The sequence below is a fragment of the Erinaceus europaeus genome, chromosome 10, assembly GCF_950295315.1.
Source record: "Erinaceus europaeus chromosome 10, mEriEur2.1, whole genome shotgun sequence".
Lineage (NCBI taxonomy): Eukaryota > Metazoa > Chordata > Mammalia > Eulipotyphla > Erinaceidae > Erinaceus > Erinaceus europaeus.
The window spans coordinates 75,256,618-75,274,727 of NC_080171.1; the positions used below are offsets into that span (position 1 = coordinate 75,256,618).

The following is an 18,110-nucleotide window of genomic DNA, read 5'->3' on the forward strand; positions in this document are numbered from 1 at the left end:
ACAATCTTGCTAGATTATGGGCCCAATCCTTTGGGATTTTCAGGAATTATTTTTTTTAATAGTACAGTTGTTGGCACATGGGTACATTTTTTTCTTCTTTTGCCTCCAGGGTTATTGCTGGGGTTTGGTGCCTGCACTATGAATCCACTGCTTCTGGAGGCTATTTTTTCCCACTTTTTGCCCTTGTTATTATTGTTATTGATGTTGTTGTTGTTGGATAGGGCAGAGAAACTGAGAGAGATGGGGAAGACAGAGAGGGGGAGAGAAAGACAGACATCTGAAGACCTGCTTCACCGTCTGTGAAGCGACCCCCCCCCCCCGCAGGTGGGGAGCCACGGGCTCAAACCGGGATCCTTACGCGGGTCCTTGTGCATTGTGCCATGTGCACTTAACCCGCTGCGCTACCACCCAACCCCCGGGAATTATTTTTTATAGACAAGAAACACCAGACAAGGGGGCCAGGCAGTAGTGCATCTGGTTAAGCACACACATTAGTGTGCAAGGACCGAGGTTCAAGCCCCCAGTCCCCATCTGCAGAGGGAAAGCTTCACAAATGGTAGAGCTGCAGGTCTTTCTCTTTCCCTCCCTCCCCTCCATTTCTGACTCTATTCAATAATAAATGCACAATATTAAAAAAAAAAGCACCAGACATTCTCACATTTTTTTTTCTAAAAGGTGTGCAAATATATAACAAAAGATAACCCATTCTAACCCTGTTCCTCTCTTATAGCAATAACAATTTTGGAATGGTTTTAGATTAATCTATACTTCTGGTCAAAGCAGGGGCCAAACCTCAAATCACGATCTAAAAACAAACAGCAAATGCTTCTTATCAAGGCACTGCTGGAAACACCTCACACAGGAACTCTATTTTTTTTTTTTCCAACTGGATTATCACTGGGGCTCAGTGCCTACAAGATGAATCCACCAGTCCTGGTGACCATTTTTTCCTGTTCTTGATAAAGAGAAACTGAAAGGGAAGGAGACAAAATGAGAGCTGCTTCTCTCCCCAGCAACCCCCACCCCCCCAATTAGGTAGGGATCAGGGGTTTGTACCCGGGTCCTTCTCTATCTCTCCCAATTTAATTTCCATTAAATGAATAAATCCCAAAGATGGGATCTCTCCTGTCCAAGTCAGCTTTCAGAGTAACCATAGGAACCTTTCTGACAATCCCATGATTTTCCCCACTTACATGGAAATCTGGCCCTGACAGTGAGCTCTACCTGTGTGGGGCCCAGGATAGGTGCTGGTGGACATTTTTATGTATGGTGGCTTTATACACATGGTGGTCCATGAACAAAATAGTTTAATCCCCACTGGCTCAGGGAAATGCACTGTATCACCTTTTTATGCATGAAGAAACTGAAGCAGAGAGGTAATGCTGCTTGTCTAAGAAGGCAGTGGCTACCAACTGCTACACTAGTGCTCCCAGTCTGCTCTCCTCTGTGATTTTGCTTTATCTAAAGTTGTGTGATGAGTGCACAAACATCCAGAAGATACCTTATCCTGACCTACTTGGTTAGCTCTAGGAATCTAGCAAAGAAGAAAACATTGTGAGGGATGAAAAAGCATTACAGACATACAGAACTGGTTTATGTAGAGGAAGCAAAGTAACAGTTCATTTTATTCACTATAACATTCCCTGAGTCTAGCAGGCACTATCACTTCACTTACTAGTAAACAATGACTGTGTGCTGACACCCCTTCAGATGTTAAAATGTGGGAAAAAGAAAAAGGTGCATTGTTAGAATTCATGAAGTAAGGGCCAAGTGGCGAGGCAGCTGGTAGAGCACACTGGTTACCATGCAGAACTACCTACAGGAAGTAAAATAGGTCTGCTGGTATCTCTATCCCTCTCTTCTCAGTTTCTCTCTGTACTATCAAATAAATTAGGAAAAAAAAAAAAAAAGAAGCTGCCAAGAGGAGTGGATTCATCCTGCAGGCACTGAACCCCAGCAATAACCCTGGTGGGAGAAAAAAAAATTCAAAAAAGAAGAGTTACCATCCAAGCAGGCAGCACCACTGGACTGATTTAAGGAGATACAGATCTGAGGGGGAAGGGAGAAGAGCTCCCCTCACAGAAGCCCAGGCCTTCAAGTGCACCAGTTCTGGCCCCACCTCCCATATTCTCAGTTGCTACTTATTGATTAACTGGCTAAGGGGATGATGTGACTGAAGCAATCACTCACAGTGAGGTGCCCTCAGCCTGTCATCTCTCTGAGGAGTGCAAAAGGGGGAACAAAGAGCTGCCAGTCAGACACAAACATGTTCACTGGGTCTGGAGTTTCAGCAGACCCACATCAAAAACTAGACATAGGTATTGAGTGATACAGATGGGATAGAATTGATCTTGCTTAGAAAAATGTGATCCAAGACTTGTTTCCTGAGAGTGCTTTTGTACTACTATACAATCCCAAGACTTGTATAAATAGAAAGGTGCCTAGTCCATTTATCACTGATGACTGTAGCAAGCCAGTTTACTGGGAGGTAAAGTGAGGATGAGCTCTGAATGCCAGAAGATGCCTAATGAAAAGGAATACGTTTTCAAGCATCTGGAAGTCACTCCAGATTTTTTTTTATAGTCTCCCGAATTCTTCTATTTGTGAAAGAGATGCAAAGAGAACACAGAAACACCAGAACACTGCTCAGCTCTAGCTTATGGTGGCACGGGGGATTGAATCTAGGACTTCGGAGCCTCAGGTGTGTTTCTTTGCATAACCTTTATGCTATCTACCCCTGCCCACAGATTTCTAAATTATTTATTATACTTAATTTATAATAGTCACGCTGAGCACAAAGTCATCTGATCATAATCACCTTACAAGATCTCTACCACCTTCTAGTCAAGTAGTCATCAGGTACAACTAAGAGTTAATCATTTTCCCAAAATATAATTAATTTCCCTAAGAACAAGGATGTATGGACCAAGATTTCTCATTACCATGTGTTGTAGTTTTCTTCTTCTACTTATATTTAGCAACGGGCATAGGTCCTTATTTAAAAACTAGATAAACATTTGATGAATTTTTCAAATACCATTCTTTGATGGCAGGCTGTGGGGAAGAAATCATTTGGTCTGGTCTTGCCAAGACAACCACAGACGGGACTTGAAATTCAATACATCAAGGAGCTTTTTGTGAATTGCTGAGTTGCTTAATTTTGTATGGCACACAAATGATGTTAAAAACATCCACATGGCCCTTAGCAGAAAAAAGGGCCTGCCCCTTTTACAAGATTGGGTGTAGAATCGCAGGTGGTGTCTTTCAAGGCACTGTTTTTTGGTACAAACATGTTACAAAACCATTGGCCTGCCTGTGCTTTGGAGGGCAGCACAGCACAGCCATGGAGTCGTCACCACGAGGCACTCGATCCCAAGAGCAATTGCAGCTCCTACTGATGCGGGGCTGGTTTCACTTGGGGGCTCGATCTCCTAGTTTGCATATCTTATGCCTTCACAGGCATTTGCTGATTTTATTTTTTCCCTTCCTTTTTTGGCTGTCATTGGTGCTTCACTGCTCCAGGTTAGCTACTGTAGACAGATTGATGCACGGACCAATTAACCATAGCACCAAACTTCTTCCAATGTGCTGGAGACCTGGTTTGGACCTGGACTGTGTGCTTGGCAAAACAGGTATAGTATCCGGGTGAGCTCTTCTGCCAACCCCATACAATCTTCTATTTCTCTGTGCGCTCTAATCCAATCATTGTGGGTTTGACTTCATTTCACTCTGGAAAAGCTCTATTTCCAAATCTAGTCACATTCTGAGCACACTGTGGGGGTCAAAGGCTTAAGATTTCAACACAAATTTGAGGACTCAATTCAGCCCGTAACTTATGAGGTGACAATACAATCCTATTTTTCCTTAGTTTAGGCTATTCAGAAGTGAGGAATACAGTTCCAGTGGTAGATGCTCATGACTGTTCAGTTCTTCAGTCTTGGTATAGCACTTAGATTCATGTATCAAAATTAATTGCTACTCTAACTTTGTGCTCTCTGAACCATCATCTAAATATACCTGCATGCACTCTCATCTTTGTGAGACTAACTCTTCAGAGTGATTAATCTACTACAATTAAGATGTAACCTTTTACAAATTTCAACTAAAATAGACACCCAAGTGCCATCTCAAATTTTAAAGAGCGATCTTTTGAACCTGGGAAGTGTTGGAAATCATCTCCTCTAAGGGCCTTTATTTAGTTATGCAAATATGCATAACTCCAGGCTTAAGGAGAAGCTGGGTTTTTTCCTTCTAGGCAACCTCTGACCTCTGGGGGAAATACAAATTCTGTACAATTTGAAAAATAAAATAAAATAAATCTTTGGGGCCAGGTGGTGGTGCACCTGGTTGAGCACACATGATACAATGTTCAAGGACCCAAGTTCAAGCTCCTGATCCCCCACCTGCAGAGGGAAAGCTTTATGAGTGGTGAAGCAGGGCTGCTGGTGTCTCTTCTTTTAATTTCTGGCTGTCATTATCCAATAATAAATAAATTTTTTTTTTTAAAAAAGAAACTGGGGACGGACACACACACACACACACACACACACACAAAGTCTTCTAATCCAGTAAACTCTTCCATGAAAAAAAATCAACCATCTATTTAAATGGGTAAGTCTGAGTTTGGTTAAAATCACTTGCAGATTCCAGTCTAAGAATAAACATGGTATAAACTCTCAAGAACAAAGAAGTCATGGGGCTCAGGCGGTAGCGCAGTGGGTTAAGTGCACAAGGCACAAAGCGCAAAGACCAGCATAAGGATCCCAGTTGGAACCCCTGGCTCCCCACCTGCAGGAGGGTCACTTCACAGATGGTGAAACAGGTCTGCAGGTGTCTTTCTCTTCCCCCTCACTCGATTTCTCTCTGTCCTATCCAACAACATCAATGGCAACAATAACAGCAAAATAGGAAAAAAAGACTCCTAGGAGCAGTGGATTTGTAGTGCAGGCATCGAGCCCCAATGATAACCCTGGAGGCAAAAAACAAAATCAAAAAACAAACAAACAACAACAACAACAAAGAAGAAGTCACCAGTGAGGGACAACAGCAACACTTTTGTTAGTACAGGAAGCAGTAGATAAATTAGCAGGGTTGAGAAAGCTGAATATAAGATGCATGAATTCAAGACAACAAATAACCCCATCCAAAAATGGGGGGAGGACATGGACAGAATATTCACCACAGAAGAGATCCAAAAGGCTGAGAAACACATGAAAAAATGCTCCAAGTCTCTGACTGCCAGAGAAATGCAAATAAAGATAACAATGAGATACCACTTCACTCCTGTGAGAATGTCATACATCAGAAAGGTAACAGCAGCAAATGCTGGAGAGGTTGTGGGGTCAAAGGAACCCTCCTGCACTGCTGGTGGGAATGTCAATTGGTCCAACTTCTGTGGAGAACAGTCTGGAGAACTCTCAGAAGGCTAGCAATGGACCTACCCTATGATCCTGCAATTCCTTTCCTGGGGATACATCCTAAGGAACCCAACACACCCATCCAAAAAGATCTGTGTACACAAATGTCCTAAGCAGCACAATTTGTAATAGCCAAAACCTGGAATTAACCCAGGTGTCCAACAACAGATGAGTGGATGAGCAAGTTGTAGTGTATATATACAGTGGAATACTACTTAGCTATAAAAATGATGACTTCACTGTTTTCAGCCAATCTTGGATGGACCTTGAAAAATTCATGTTAAGTGATATAAGTCAGAAACAGAAGGATGAATATGGGATGATCTCACTCTCAGGCAGAAGTTGAAAAACAAGATCAGAAAAGAAAACACAAGCAGAATCTGAACTGGAATTGGCATATTGCACCAAAGTAAAAGGCTCTGGGGTGGGTGAGTTGGTATAATACAGATCCAAGGATGACAGAGGACCTAGTGGGGGTTGTACTGTTATATGGAAAACTGGGAAATGTTATGCATGTACAAACTATTGTATTTACTGTTGAATGTAAAACATTAATTCCCCAATCAAGAAATAAAAAAAAGAAATTAAAAAAAATAAAGTGCATGAATAAAAGTTATTCTGTACTAAATACATACAAAGTTCCAAAAAAACAGAGGTGCCAATTACTGGGGAAAGGCTGGTGAGGCATGGGCTGGGAAACGGGGATGGGCTAGACTGATCAACCACCATTTCACACTTCAGCAGAAGGCTGAGTTTATTTTGTAGACACATGTTGGTCCAATTGTTCTAGGTATGAGAGAGAATGAGGCCGTGCTGTATTGAAAGCAGGTGGATTAAGTAGAATCTGTGCACTGACTGCTAGGCAGATTTCTCTCTGGAGGCACTGAGTAGTCCCTGATTCTGACACAAACACTAGCATCATAATTAATCGGCACAGCCAAGAATAGTTAATAGTCGAGCAAAGGGGGCCTGCTTCCCTTTCTGATCAGTTTGAAGTATCTTAAACCAACCCAACAAAAAAGACCAAAAATGAACCAGAGACAGACAAGAGAGTGCAAAGCAAAAACAAAACAAACATGAAATACAATATCCTTAGATTTATAAAGAGCTACTTTGTGGGGACCAGTGGGGGTCCCAGAGCCATGAGAGAGGGCTGGCACCACAATAGTAAGCACCTTAACACACAAGAGAGGGGCTGAGGCAAATAAGAGGAAGAGTGTGAGCAATTCTAATGAAATGCTTGGGTGAAAGTAACCACAAGAATGTAGAAAAGTAAACAAATGAAAATAAACAAAATGAGGGCTGGTGAAACAGTTCACTTGGGTAGTGCACTGCTTTGCCATGTGCACAGCCCAGAGTTCAAGCCTGGTCCCCCACTGCATTAAAGGAAGCTTTGATGGTATGGTGGCTCTTTCTTTTTTTAATATTTCTTTATTCCTTTTTGTTAACTTTGTTTTTTTAAATATTATTGTTGTAGTTATTGTTATTGATGACGTTGTTGCTGGATAGGACAGAGAGAAATGGAGAGGAGGGGAAGACAGGGGGAGAGAAAGACAGACACCTACAGACCTGCTTCACTGCTTGTAAAGCGACCCCCTTTAGGTGGGGAGCTGGGGGCTGGAACCGGGATCCTTGAGCCAGTTCTTGCGCTTTGCGCCACCTGAGCTTAATCTGCTGTGCTACCACCCGACTCCCTTGGTGGCTCTTTCTCAACAACAAAGCAAAACAAAACAAACAAACAAACAAACATAAAAAAAAACCAGATGAGGTAATTATTACTTCCAAGAAATGTAAAGATAGTTCACTACCTTCTTTCAGTATTTAACAACTTATGTGGGCCTATCAAGGAACTCTATAAACACTGTCTTATCACAAATATTTCTATTGTGGAGATGCGAGGGTAGAAGTGAGAAAACGGTGGTGAAAATCTCAATTACAGAGCTAAAGAGTCAGAGGTAGTTGTTTTGGGGAAGACAAGGCAGTGTGTAGAGGAGTTAAATAGAGAAGAATTATTGTTTTTGGTATATGCTTTACCTTTAGAAACTGTATACATTAATTTTTGGTCCCAAACATGGAGCAAAAAGTAGGGTTGTCCCTGTCTCCCTTTCTGAAGGGGTCCTGCATGCTGATAAGACATTACAACACATCAATAAAATTTAAAAGTAAGCTCTAATGTTACTTTCCCTATCACTTCCTTCACTGCATCCCCAGTTCCCTCAACTGTCCCATTTTTAACTCTAAAATTCAGCTGGAAGGTAAGAGAAGGTAGAAGGATGGAATCCAAGCTAGAAAGAAAAAAAGAAAGAAGAGAGACAAAGAAAGGAAGAGAGGAAGGGAGGGAGGGAAGGGGGCTGGGGAAGACGGAGGAAGGAAGGGAAAAGGGAAGAAAAGGAAAACAGAAGGAAAGGAAAGCAGTTCCAGGCCTCAGCTCTATTGCTCTTTGAACAGGGCTCAGTGCGCCTGGCAGGCTAGGTCCTGGCACTGCCCTGTTGTAGCAGGTCAACTGCACTGACACTGGTGAGGAGAGGAGTGTCTTATTAGGGTAAGTCAATTATAGAAGGTGTCAAGACTCAGAGTCAAAAGTAGCCAGGTACCCACAGGAAGAACAGCTGAGCCTTCCTCCAAGAACTGTTGCCAAAGACGCAGATCAGTTTCAAAATTCAAGTCCCTGACCCTGTTCAGATTCAAACTTCAAACAATTTTGCATCTCCTCCTTTCTAACACAAAAACCTTACAGGTTTCAAATATTGGAGGGATAGTCCCAAAAGAGAAAATGACATCTCATCATACAGGAATCATGGAGTTAGAAGGTACAGATCCAAAGAGGGACCTTAAAGTGGGGAGCCACTATGACCAAGCCCCACCCCCAACCCCCAGTTCATCAAGCACATTTTCTCCTATGACTCTCAGCTTATTCAAGTGACTTTCTGACAGATTCTGGGCACAGGGCTCAGTCCACAAGGCAGCAATAATACAGCTGGCCTTGTTGCTGGTTGTCTTTCTTGAAACCAACAAAGCCCCAAGGCTTCCTTAGTTCAGTTCAAAGCTTTTACCTTGCGGCTCCCAAGACTCCCTGTGGCTCTTCCTCACCACATTCTCTCATCCTCTGAGGCCCTAGCAAGTCCTATCTCCCCAGGAAGACTTCTCAGACCACAGCTTACTGAGTATGTCTTCTTCCTTAGACAACACACATAGGCACTTACATATGCTTGACCAGTCCTGTGTAAATGCCTGTTACAGCTTCCACATGGCTTCACACTGATTCACTCATTGCTCAATGTGATAGAGATGTCAGGAATTAAAAAAAAAAAAAAAGGCCATTTTCTTAGAAAACCATTTTATAAACAATCTTACATACACACACACACACACACACACACACACACACACACACACACACACACAGATTCATAACAGCCAAATTATCAGTAAGGTGGAAATAACCCTCTTTTTAGCATGGGAGGGTAGAAAATGGTGATTTCATCTTGCCATTTCCCTCTATCCAGTCAATTTCTCAAGCAGAGCTTCTATTCCTTTGCTAGCGTTCTTGTTTTTCTGCAATGTGGGAATCAGGCTTTTCAGTCCAGCTTTGACTTTGCTTGTCACCTCTTCATCGCAGCTCTGGAGAAGGCTAGAAAGGGAACATGAAAATGAAGCAACAAGTTCTGTAGGTCATTTGCAAATACAACATGTATCCACAATATGAAAAACTCATTAACTTTTGGAAAAGATTTACTACTATAAGCACAGCATTTCTCTCTTCCTTCCTTTTTAAATTGCTACCAGGCTTGTCACTATGAATTCTCTACTTTCTTTTCAAATATTTATTTATTCCCTTTTGTTTTATTGTAGCTATTATCATTGTTATTGATGCCGTCGTTGTTGGATAGGACAGAGAAAAATGGAGAGAGGAGGGGAAGACAGAGGGAGGAAAGAAGATAGACACCTGCAGACCTGCTTCACCACTTGTGAAGTGACTCCCCTGCAGGTGGTGAGGAGGGGGCTCGAACAGGGATCCTTATGCAGGTCCTTGTGTTTGCGTCACCTGCACTTAACCTGCTGCACTACCGCCTAATTCCCAAATTCTCTACTTCTGATAGCCATTTTGCCCTTTTTTTTCCCTTCCCTATTTGATAGCACAGTAAAAAATTACGAGGGGGAAAGAGACAACAAGGGGAAGAGACAATACACCTGCAGACCTGCTTCACTGCTCATGAAGCAGGTGGGGGTAGGGAATTTGGACCCAGGTCCCTATGCATGGTAATGTATTTGTTCAACTGGGTCCCTATAAAGCCAGTCAATATATTGCATTTTTCATTTATCAAATAAATGGTAGTATCATATATCCTAAAACCAAGTACATGAAAAATGTTTTATATTCTTGCTGTTGGGAATTGCGCATATGTAGAAGCACTAAATTTCATAGAGAACTGTAGGGTTATCCTCTGCATTTAAACATGCACTCTTATCTTTCTTCAACTAAATTTCAAGAGTAGGAGCCTAATATTTCATTTTTTTTAAAAAAAAACTCTGTACACAGATGGCCAAAAAATGCTCACTGACAGAGACAGCACCAGTTAATGGGTGCAAAGAAAAGACAGGGCATAGAAGGGAATTATTTACTGGTTTTTATTACTGAGCACTACAGATAAAACATCTGGTGGCATAATGGGTTTTATTTTGGAACTTAACTGTCTGGATCTGAAACCTGCCTGTCACCCAGTGTAAGAATACAAAACAACGAAGATGTACTGCTGAATTTAAGTGGTCTGAATAGTGGTGCAGTGGATAAGGCATTGGACTTTCAAGCATGAAGTTTTGAGCTCAATCCATGGCAGTGCATGTGCCAGAGTGATACTCTGGTTCTTTCTCCCCTCTCCTCTCTCTTACAATTAAATCTACAAAATGAATAATTAAGTTGTAGAGGCCAGGCAGTGGCACATCAGGTTGAGCACATAGGGCCTGTGTTCAACGTGGTCCCCTACCTACAGCATGGAAGTCAAATATAATTTTACTAAACAAGCCAAACACATGGCAATACTCTAAAATCAAACAGAATGATCATAATATGATTAGGATATTAGTAGTTCAGATTCTCTTCAGAACCTCAAATAAATTTCTTGAGTTCCTGTTCTAAGTAGCAATCCATTAATAAGCCTATTATTATCTTCCAAAGGCTTGAAAACCATGCCATGAGAATTCTGATCAATGAAAAATCTTCGGTTCCATACACCAAACTCAAACAGATTCTGCTTTGAGAGTCCCTTTCTATTCTTTCTCAACTTCTGTGTATAAGTGAGAGCATTCCAAACTCATCTTTGTCTTTCTGACTTAGCTCACTTAACATAATTCCTTCTAGTTCCATCCAAGATGGGTCAGAGAAGGTGGGCTCATTGTTCTATTAAGAACAATTGTGTAAATGGAATACTATACAGCTTTCTCAGCCACTCATCTGTTGGGCACCTGGTTTGCTTCCAGGTTTTAGCTATTACAAATTGTGGGCTATGAACATAGATGTACACATATCTTTTTGGCTAGGTATTATGGAGTCCTTAGGATATATCCCTAGGAGGGAAGTTACTGGATCATATGGGAGGTCTATTTCTAGCCTTCTGAGGGTCCTCTAGACTGCTCTCCAGAGGCTGGACCAATTTACATTCCCATCAGCAGGTTTCCTTTGTTCCCTCAACCTCTCCAGCATTTGCTGCTGCTATCCTTTTTGATGTATGCCATTCTCCAGGGGTGAGGTGGTATCTCAGTGTTGTCATTATTTGCATTTCTCTGACATCAGTGACCTGGAGCAATTTTTCATGTGTTTGTTAGCCTTTTGGATCTCTTCTGTACAGAATATTCCGTTCATATCCTCTGCCCATTTTTGGACCAGAGTGGGAGCTCAGATCTACGGGGACCCAGATCAAATCAATGGGGTATACAGTTAACAATATTTATATACTTTTCCCATATTTGGGAGCTACTCTCTTCCCTGATCCAGCTTTCTAGCCCTTTTCCCAGCCATGACATCATCTCCCCAGACAATAACTTAGCCTGCATATCAGATGTCAGGCTCAAGCAAAAACTAGTAAAGTCAAGGGCCCCTTGGAATATACATAAAATAGACCTACTAGCCTTTTCCAAAATGGAGACCCCAAGTCTTCACTTGCAATATTCTTGCCTTTAAGTTCATGATTAGTCAACAATTTGTTCTGCATTATATCTTAACTCTTTTTCAAACACCAGATTCCAGATGATACCATGATGCCAACCCGACTTCCCTGGGCAGACGACCCTACCATGTGTCTTTGAGTACCGCTTCCCCAGAACTCTGCCCCACTAGGGAAAAAGATAGACAGACTGGGAATATGGATCAACCTGTCAATGCCCATGTTCAGTGGAGAAGCAATTACAGAAGCCAGACCTTCTACCTTCTGCATCCCATAATGACCCTGTGTCCATACTCCCAGAAGGATAAAGAATAGGAAAGCTATCAAAGGAGGGGATGGGATACAAAGTTGTGGTGGTGGGCATTTGTGGAGTTGTACCCCTCTTATCCTATGGTCTTGTCAATTATTTCCCATTTTATAAATAAAAATATATAAAAAAGAAAATCTTTACAAATTAATTTCATGGCATCACTGAGATTTTAAGCTAACTGAATGTAATGAAAAAATGTGTCAGTAGGTGTTAGTACTTAAAAAAAAAATCTTATCAAAAAGTTCCTGTTTCAGCTAAAGAATTTCAGTTGTTCATCAACAACTGGAAAATCAACAACTTTAGTTAGAAATGAAAAAAATGGGGAGTCGGGCGGCAGCACAGCGGGTTAAGCGCAGGTGGCGCTAAGCACAAGGACCAGTGTAAGGATCCCGGTTCGAGCCCCCGGCTCCCTACCTGCAGGGGAATCGTTTCACAAGCGGTGAAACAGGACTGCAGGTGTCTATCTTTCTCACCCCTTTTTTGTCTTCCCCCCCCTCTCTCCATTTCTCTCTGTCCTATCCAACAACAATGAGATCAACAACAACTACAACAATAAAACAACAAGGGCAACAAAAGGGAATAAATAAATAAATATTAAAAAAAAATGAAAAAAATGTTCTGTACTATTCAAACATTTGTAAACACTGATAAACCTGAAGAAATATATGCTATAATAGAATTTGTCTGTGTGTATTGAAAAATCTTAAATACTAAAAGTTCCTTATTACATTTACAAACAAGACATTAAATTGTGTTACATGGGAAATTCATATAAGGTTGCTATCTATCTTCCCCCACCTGGGCAACAAAATAGGGGAAAAACAAAAACTTGAGCATAAATCCACTTAAACATAAATGTACTTAATCTAGGATTTCCTCAAGACACATGGAGATATCAAATGAACTGTAAATTACAAACCTCATCTAGCCAACTGTAAATTGAGCATATATATAGCTCAGTTCACAAATCATCAGTTTTCTTTAATTATAGGTAGAAATAAATACAAACACCAGTTACAAATGTTTCTCAAGTTGTTTTAAAATGGCTGAAATTGAATGAAATTGCATACAAAGTCAATCCCTGGTATTGCATGTGCCAAAGTGATGTTCTGGTTCTGTCTTTTATATACAAATAAATCTATTATTTGCTCTCATGATGACTCCACTGATGCCAGAGGCCATTCCACCACCCTCCCCCTTTTTGTCAATACTCAGAGAATTGAGAGGGAGCTGGGAGCTTGAACTCAGGCCCTTGCACATGGTAACGTGTGCTCTACGGAGTAGTGAAGCAGGTCTGCAGTTGTACCTTTCTCTCTTCCTCTCCCCTCTCAATTTCTCTTTGACCTAACAAAATAGAAAAGGAGGAAAAGGAAAAAAAGGCTGCTGGGAGTGGTGAATTCGTAGTGAGCACCAGCAATAACCTTGGCGGCAATAATAAAACAAACAAACAAAATTCAAACAAACAAAACACCTCTGTCAGTTTCCATAGGGTCAAAACACTAATTCATTAAACTCTTTGGTAACCCTCATCATTTTTTTTTTAAATCTTTGTTTATTAGATAGAGACAGTCAGAAATTGAGAAAGGAGGGGGAGATAGAGAGGGAGAGAGACAGAGAGACGCCTGCAGCTCTGCTTCACTCTTTGTAAACCTTTCCCCTGCAGGTAGGGATAAGGGGGCTCGAACATAGGTCCCTGCGCATTGTAACATGTGTGCTCAAGCGGGTGCACCACCACCTGGTCCCCCACCCATAAATGTGCTAAAACAATCATGACATCTTTTAATGTTACAATTTTACTATCTTTGACATCCAAAAAGAAATAGTCAGGAAAAAACTGTAAGGCCTGATGGGGCTACACTTGCTTTTTAAGTTGGGCATACTTGACTAGACCCTAAGAGACTGAGAACAAACTGGACAAAGAAACAACTATCAAAATGAGGAGACAGCCATGTGGGGGACCTCTCTTTCACATAATAAGGCTGTCTGCTGGAAAGACATACAAGATTCAAGGTACATACCTAGAGAGAATAATGGCACCTCGATTTACACTGGCCCAGGTCTTCAGGTTCTTCATGCCAACATGCTCTACAAGTGTTCGTGCAAAACAACCTGTAAAATATGCAGAGACTTAAACTGCTGCTCTCCTTGTCCACTACCCTTCAACCTGCAAGTGTTTTATTTTACTTATTTGTATGTCACTGGGGTTCTGTGCCTGCATGATCCTACCACTCCTGGCAGATATATTATTATTATTATTATTATTACTACTGCTATTAGGTTGAGGGTAAGAGAGGGAGAGACAGAGAAAGGAGAGATACTACTGCCCCACTACTTGTGAAACTCCCCTATGTAGGTGCTGGCATGTGTGTGGCTGGGGGAACCTAGGTCCTATATGTGGCAAAATGTGTGCTCTACCAGGTGAGCTATCTCCTGGCTCTGTGCTCACATTTTAATAAGGTGATGAAAAATGTTCTCAGCCAATTTCTCTTAGCACTAAATACTTTCGCTTAAGTTTCTGTAATGTGCTTTTTGGGTTGTGTTCAACTAGAGCTAGAGAACGAAGAGAAGGCTTCACATACCCAGGATACACTTCAGCAGCCTCCCTGTGTATATTTTTACAGTCCGATGGGGGTCAGAGAGGTGGTAGATAGTACTGATCCACTGTCTAGGGAGCCCCACTGGTGGTGTCCACGGGTATGTCCACGTGGTGCTGGGGACCAAATTCAAAGGCTTCACATATGGTAAAGCATGCACTATCTCCTGGGCCTTATATAATGTATTTCTTATCTCTTTTGCTTTCTTTTCCTCTCCTTTCCTCCCCCTCTCCCTCCTTCCAACCAGATAACACAGTTCAGCTCTGGTTTATGGTCGTGTTGGGGATTGAATCTGGTACTTCAGTCACAGGCATGAGTCTTTTTGCAGAACCATCATGCTTTCTCCCCAGCATATTATACATTAATACAGCCAGTTCTTTCTACCCTGATCCAAGTCTTAATCCATGCTTAGCAGTAATTACTCATGTTTTGATCAAGCACTTCATCATATTTATATATTTTTTAATTATATGATGACTTAATGCTGACCTGAAAGTTACCCAGGAATTAAATGGCAGTAACACTTTGAATTTGTCTGAAATTAAGTTTTCCTTCAGAAGGTGCCACAACTGTTGGGTTGTTGGAAAAGTCATGATGCATTTTTGCACAGAAAAATCTGTCATGACATTCCCAGCAACCCAATAGTTGCTGAATAACTATTCTGTCACTCACCTGTCAATTTCTATCTATAATGCTAAACATTCACCAATGATGTAATGAGTGAAACAAGAAATGAAGATGAACTCATAAATAGAATATACAAGTCTAAACCAATAATAATAGTAATAGTAATAACAAACTCTCAGGCTTTGTGAGGGTATGGAGAGGGGGTAAGGGTGGGCACAGGACTTTGGTAGATGGTGTGGTAGCTTACACATACCATGTCAAGGTGTGAAAGTACACTTCTGAAACCCATGTAGTTCTATAAAACACTGCTAGATCACTAATACAAAAATAAGGTAAAAGACTACCATTCATCTTTTGTTATTACAGTACAGCTGATTCCCAAAGAAGGAACTGGTACGTATCTATGCCTCCTAAGTGGAACTCTAGTTACACCAGAGCTGGCCAAAGAATTGAGAAGGGGAATGGTGTACAATTTCTTAGAGTTACCTTCCTCTCAAGAACTGGGTTTCTGAAGAATGGCTCTAAGTTTATGAAAAATGAGAAGGCAGAGAGGGAGATAGCATAATGGTTACATAGAACAGACTCTCACACCTGAGGTTCCAAAGTTCTGAGTTCGATCCCTAGCACCACCATAAGCCAGAGCTGAACAGTGCTCTGGAGGGGAGGAAAAAAGAAAAAAGAAAAGAAAAAAAAGAAAGAGAAGGTACTGAGGACTGGCTCACCCTCTGATCACATCAAATGCCAAACAGAGACCAATTCAAAATGCTCTGGTGAGGATAATTTCATTCTGCTTATCCTATTCTCAAAAGCTATAAAGAAATATTGTGCCTTTCAGTTGGGGTAATGATCCTCACAATTGAGTCTCTACTCTGCTCACACATTTTCAAGGAAAATGGCAGAGAGGGCACTAACTAGGCTGGTCAGAAGTCTATAGGACCAATGATGAGTAGAGAGAAAATGAAGATAATAAATAAATAAATAAATAAATAAATAAATAAAAACACACATTTCCAAAAGGAAGGATTATTTACAAACACCAGATTATTTCCTATTCAGTGACATCATTTCCAAACACATAGTAAACTTTCATTTGAGCTTAAATGGCTGATATAAAGTTCAGAGACATGGGAATTACTGAAATCCCTCATCGGATATAAGAGAAGGTTAAGTTTCATAGCCTACCTTCTCTTCCACGTTCTTTCATCTTTTTATCTTGCTCAATTAACCACTTCAGAACTAGATGTCCTGCAGGATGTTCTGCGATGTGGAGCTACGAGACAAAAATACATTCATTTAAAAAGTTAATTCCACCGAACTCTTGGTATGTAGCTACTTCTAATCACCACATAACAGGTCAGAGCTTAGCCAAGCCTAAGTCTCCCAAAGCTTAGGAAGGTCTTTATCTAGAAAAGCACCACAGCCAGACCGGAATGGAGATGAATATACATACAGCCACTGAAAAACAGCTCAGCGGCAGCTTCGTGAGGTTGTTTGAGCAGCACCATTACAATGGTTTGCTTGTTTTAGAGAACTGTTCAAAAGATTCATTTTATTTATTTAATATGACAGAGGGTTGGCGGGGGGGGGGGGGGGATGCCACAGCACCACTCAAGAACACAGAATGCTAGGGACTGAACTGGGAGCCTCAGACACGCACATTCTGAGTTATTTCCCCTGGCCTACAATGCACATTTTTCAGATTAAGCTAATCATACTGCCTAGGAAGTGATTTTAAAGCTTTAGATCTTCAGGTATGAGGATGAGAGTTCAATCTTCACCACTGTATATGCAGGAGTGATGCTCTGGATCTCTCTCCTTTCTTTATCATAAATAGACCTTAAAAATATAAATAAAATAATCAAGGTAATCACTCACCAGACTGTACTGTGAGGTTCTGAGGTACATTTAAGGTACAGAGCACTACAGCAGGAACATTAATACCTTATTCTGAATGATGTTTATAAAGTACATCTGATCCAAGTAAGTCAGTCCTATGAAGTCAAGTGGCCATCTTCCCAGTTCCATTCGACTCCCTTTTCAATGTCACATTGATTACTCTCACAGTACTGAGGTCTTCTTCTTGTCAAGCTAAGGAGACTAGGTATGCAGAGACAACTCACTATGTCCGCAGCTTCCTGAAATCACCTGCTCTCTGAGGGCAGGTGCCAGACCTTCTCTAAGATCTATGGCCTATTTCTCTTCATCTTGTGCATCAGGAAATAGTAAGGTCCTTGCATGGCTGGTCTATCAACTCAGCCTTCTGGTTCTCAGAGATGGACATCACCCACCTTCCTTCACGCTGTTTCATAGGTTCTGCCCTCCAAGAAGCCTCTCCCTACCATTCTCTACTGAGGTACTAAGCCCTTGGGTCTTAGTTTAGCTTCTTTCACTGCCTCGTGAAAGCCTTCCTGGGACAGACCTCCCCCATATTTATTTATTTATTAAAATCAAAAGGGTTCCGATTTCCTTTTTTAAAAAATATTATCTTTACTCATTTATTGGATAGAGACAGCCAGATATTAAAAGGAAGGGGGGGGGGAATACGAGGGGAGAGAGACAGAGAGATACCTGTTACCACTCATGAAGCTCCTGTTACCATTTATGTAGCCCTGTTACCACTCATGAAGCTTCTCTCCTACAGGTGAGAACAGGGGGCTTAAACCCGGGTCCTTACATATTGTAACATGTACACTCAACCAGGTGTGCCACCACCTGGTCCCTCCACCATTTTTATATAACTCCATGAAACAGGCAGTTTTTTTTTTTGGCCTCCAGGGTTACTGTTGGGGCTTGGTGCCTGCACTACAAATTCACTGCTCCTGTGGCCTTTTTTTCAATTTTTTTGATAGGACAAAGAGAAATTGAGAAGGGAAGGGAAAACAGAGAGGGAGAGACCCCTGCAGACCTGCTTTACCACTTGGGAGGTTAGCCCCTGGGCAGGTGAGGAGCTAGGGGGCTGGAACCCAAATCCTTATGCTTTGTACTATGTATGTTTAACCTA

General features: G+C 41.4%; 1 protein-coding gene across 5 annotated transcripts in view; it reads right to left on the reverse strand.

Moving 5' to 3' along the window:
- Nucleotides 1-6,145: 6,145 nt before the first annotated feature.
- PUM3 (pumilio RNA binding family member 3) overlaps nucleotides 6,146-18,110 on the reverse strand; it is a 55,112-nt gene continuing 43,147 nt past the window's right edge. For all 5 annotated transcript variants that reach the window (XM_007534392.3, XM_060199774.1, XM_060199777.1 and 2 more), the window contains exons 16-18: nucleotides 16,292-16,379; nucleotides 13,907-13,997; nucleotides 6,146-9,048 (exon numbers count right to left, since the gene is read on the reverse strand). In XM_007534392.3, coding sequence (XP_007534454.1) covers nucleotides 8,916-9,048; nucleotides 13,907-13,997; nucleotides 16,292-16,379 — 312 coding nt within the window. In that variant the 3' untranslated portion in view covers nucleotides 6,146-8,915. The remainder of the gene's footprint in view (nucleotides 9,049-13,906; nucleotides 13,998-16,291; nucleotides 16,380-18,110) is intronic.